Consider the following 3,475-nt stretch of genomic DNA (forward strand, 5'->3'; position numbering starts at 1 on the left):
AAAAAAAAAAAAAAAAAAAAAACCAAAACATAACATTTAATTTTCCAAATAGTCTCTCACTCTCTCATTTTTCAAACATTTTTGACTTTATTAAGGAACATACACAATATTGAAAGCTTAGTATTTAAGAATTGGTTAAACGTCTTTAAACTGCAAATGTTCCCAATACTTCTTTATGTATCTTGAAGACTACATATCTTTAACATATCTTCAATCTTCCAGTAGCCTTGTACAACTTTTCAACGTAGATATCAATAAAGCTCCCTGGGTTTTCCTTGAGATTTTGATATTTTTCCTGTGTCCTTTTTTGGTTTATGCAATTTGTAATGCTCAGCCATTGTTATAAGATCTTCAGGGACATTCTGATTTGCTCGTTTCAGAATTTTAACCAATTCAGTGGCGATCTTCCAATTATTTTGAGTCATGAGGGTAACTGATACACCAGTTTTCCCTGCTCTTCCAGTACGCCCCACTCTGTGTACATATTCTTCAATATTGCGTGGTAAGTCGTAATTATATACATGTGTGACATCGTTAACATCAAGACCTCTGGATGCTAAATCAGTAGCAATCAGTATTTTCACTTTTCCACTTCTAAACTCCTCCAATGCTCGCTCACGATCATGTTGTTCTCTGTCGCCATGCAGTGATTGCACTGGTATGCCTTGGATGCTCAGATCACTTGATAAGTCATCAACAACAAGTTTTCTGCTGACAAACACGATGACTTTGTCTTGGGGTGACAGGCTCTGTAGGAATTCTTGGATAAGAGATCGTTTTTCTTCTTCTGTGGTAATGATTATATTTTGCTCCACCGTATTCACAGCAACTAGATCCAAAGTACCAACATAAACAATCATAGGCTCTTTCAGATAAGACTGAGCAAGTCGACGGATGGTATCTGGCCAAGTTGCACTTGTCATAACTGTCTGGCGGTCTGGGCGCACATCTAATAAAATCTTCATTATCTGGTGTTCAAACCCCAGGTCTAGCATTTTATCTGCTTCATCTAAGACTAAGTAGGTTATGCTTCGTAAGTTAACAAAGTTATTCATTTGCAGATCATTCAGTCGTCCAGGAGTTGCAATAATGATATCTATGCCTTTGGTAATGTCTTGTATTTGTTGTTCTCTACTTCCGCCACCATATATACAAATACTTTTAAGACCTTTATATGAATACTTAGAACATTCAGCTTCCACCTGAAGAGCTAATTCTCTAGTGGGTGTAAGGACTAGCATGCCAGGTCCATTCCTTTCCTCTCTCGGTATTGGTTGATTATTGAGATGAATAAACCCAGGCATTAAATAGGACAAAGTTTTGCCTGTTCCAGTTTGGGCAACTCCTATAAGATCTATTCCTTGTAGAATAACTGGCCATGCCTGTGACTGAATGGGCATTGGCTTTTGAAAACCTGCTCTTTTAATGCTTTTCATAAGTTCAGGATAAGGATGGAAAGCGTCTTCAAATTGACGAGTGGGATTGGGGATGGGGCGCTTTTCGCCACCTTTCAAGTCATCACACATTATGTCAAAATTTTTCTTTCTCCACATGTCTACTTGAACTCGAGTCATTGAGCTAGTTGCTTTAGATTCTACATAGAAGTTTTTCTTAATTGGTGGTAAATTTGCCCATTTTCTTTTTTCCCACTCTACAACTTCTGCCCTAATTTGATCCCAGTCTATCAGTGGCTGAACTTGTCTACCACCAGTGTTATCTGGGCGAAACTCTCTTCCAGCAGAAGCCTGAGGTGCGGCACTATCGACACGGGACTCTGAATGGTGGCCTCGTTCTTGTTTTTTAACAAGAGCATCTATAGCTGCTTTGGCCTTTGCTTTCATGGCCTTGGTGCCAAAAATTTTTACTTCTGCTTCAGAATCACCTTTTATGATCTGTATTTTGGTGTTTGTGGTAGCCTGGATATCTTTTATCCTCCATCCACCACGACCAATCACCACACCAACCATGTTGTTCTTTAATTTAAAGCAGAGAGGTGGTTCTCTGGGGCCTGAGGCTCTGAACTCCATGTAGCCGGAGGGGCCGCTCCAGCCTCTGCTGCTTCCGCTCCTTCCGCCGCCACCGCCGCCCCTGCCGCCGCCGCTGCCGCCCCTGCCATCCCAGCTGGCCCTGAAATCTCTTGAATTAGGCTCTGCCCTTTTCTGCTCTGGGGCCCAGGCCATTGCTGAGGAAGGTAAGACTGGTGTTGGCCTTTTGCCTACCTAGAGTGGGAAGAAGACGTAGTCTGAGGCCTCTCTCTTCAGGCGCTTGACCAACGGGCTGTGGTGCCAGTGGGTAGCTGCGCAGCTGTTAGGAAGGGAATTATAATGTGACATAGTGGCAGGGGCTTCAATGGGCTGACCAATCACAGGACTCGGTACTAGTGTGAGGTAGGCAGGCACTTGTGACGCAAAATTGAAAGCAACGCTGTAATGTGACCTCTCGCTGGCAGTGGTAACCTTGGTCACGTGATTAAGTAGTTTTACCCAGGGTTTCCGCACTGTACAATTATTTCTCCCTTTCCATTATAGTAATAATAAATAATTATGGTTACTCTATTTTTTGGAAACAATTCATTAAGTCTAGCTGACCCTCAGAGGCTCACCTCCTGTTTAAATTCAGTTCTTTCTAACGCTTGGTAGAAACTAATGTTCTTTGTGATACAATTTGGAAAACACTGCTCTGGATGAATATTGATCATCGAATGAATTTTTTTCATTTGGTTGTTCAACAAGACTTATTCTGACGAAACACATTACAAGTCCCCCACACTTTTTTTATGAATTATACTAGGAGTTTTAAAGTTTTCCCAATATCTTTCAGTTCATTAACTATTAAAAAGGGAAATTTGCTTAGTTAAGTGTGGCTTTAACTTAAGAGTATACAGTATTTCCCTGTGTATGTTTTCATCTTTACATTGAATAATAGTATGTATTACAGAACCACACAATTCTAGAGGTGTTTGATATGTCAGGGTCATTTTGTTTTTCTTCTTCATTAAAGAGAGAATGAAGTTGAGGCCCTGATATCCTTAAGGACTTGACTAGGAGTTCTCAGCAAATCCTTGAAAGTATAAATTGAGAACCATTTCTTAGCTCATAGACTGCGGCTCTCAGTGCTCTACTGTAAAGTGACTTGTTTTTGCTCCTATTGTTCCATGTGGGCGATACAGGAGAATAGAAGGAGCCATGATAATGAAGTGAAATAAAGTCATAAAGTGGGGAGAAAGGTAGCTGTGTACAAAAGCAATGCACTTTGTGGCAGTACTTATTGTAGTGAATTATTGGGACTGAAGACTTGTGCAGGTATTATAGGTACTGAGAGAGATTGTGCCTTCAGGGTCACTCCCTACCATTGGAGAAACTGATTGTCACCTAAATTAAGGGCCACCAGTATGATAGTCTTTGTTTCAGAAATCTCTGGAACAGGCTTATCTCCTTTCTGAAATGTTCCCATTAGATATTTACCCTGTGGGTTT

At 40.7% G+C, this 3,475-nt stretch overlaps 1 protein-coding gene across 1 annotated transcript; it reads right to left on the bottom strand.

Moving 5' to 3' along the window:
• Positions 1 to 251: 251 nt before the first annotated feature.
• On the bottom strand, positions 252 to 2,180 carry DDX53 (DEAD-box helicase 53). The gene has a single exon (XM_021704694.1). The coding sequence runs from the start codon at positions 2,178 to 2,180 to the stop codon at positions 252 to 254; it is 1,929 nt and encodes a 642-aa protein (XP_021560369.1).
• Positions 2,181 to 3,475: the final 1,295 nt, after the last annotated feature.

Source organism: Neomonachus schauinslandi, chromosome X, assembly GCF_002201575.2.
Source record: "Neomonachus schauinslandi chromosome X, ASM220157v2, whole genome shotgun sequence".
Classification (NCBI taxonomy): domain Eukaryota; kingdom Metazoa; phylum Chordata; class Mammalia; order Carnivora; family Phocidae; genus Neomonachus; species Neomonachus schauinslandi.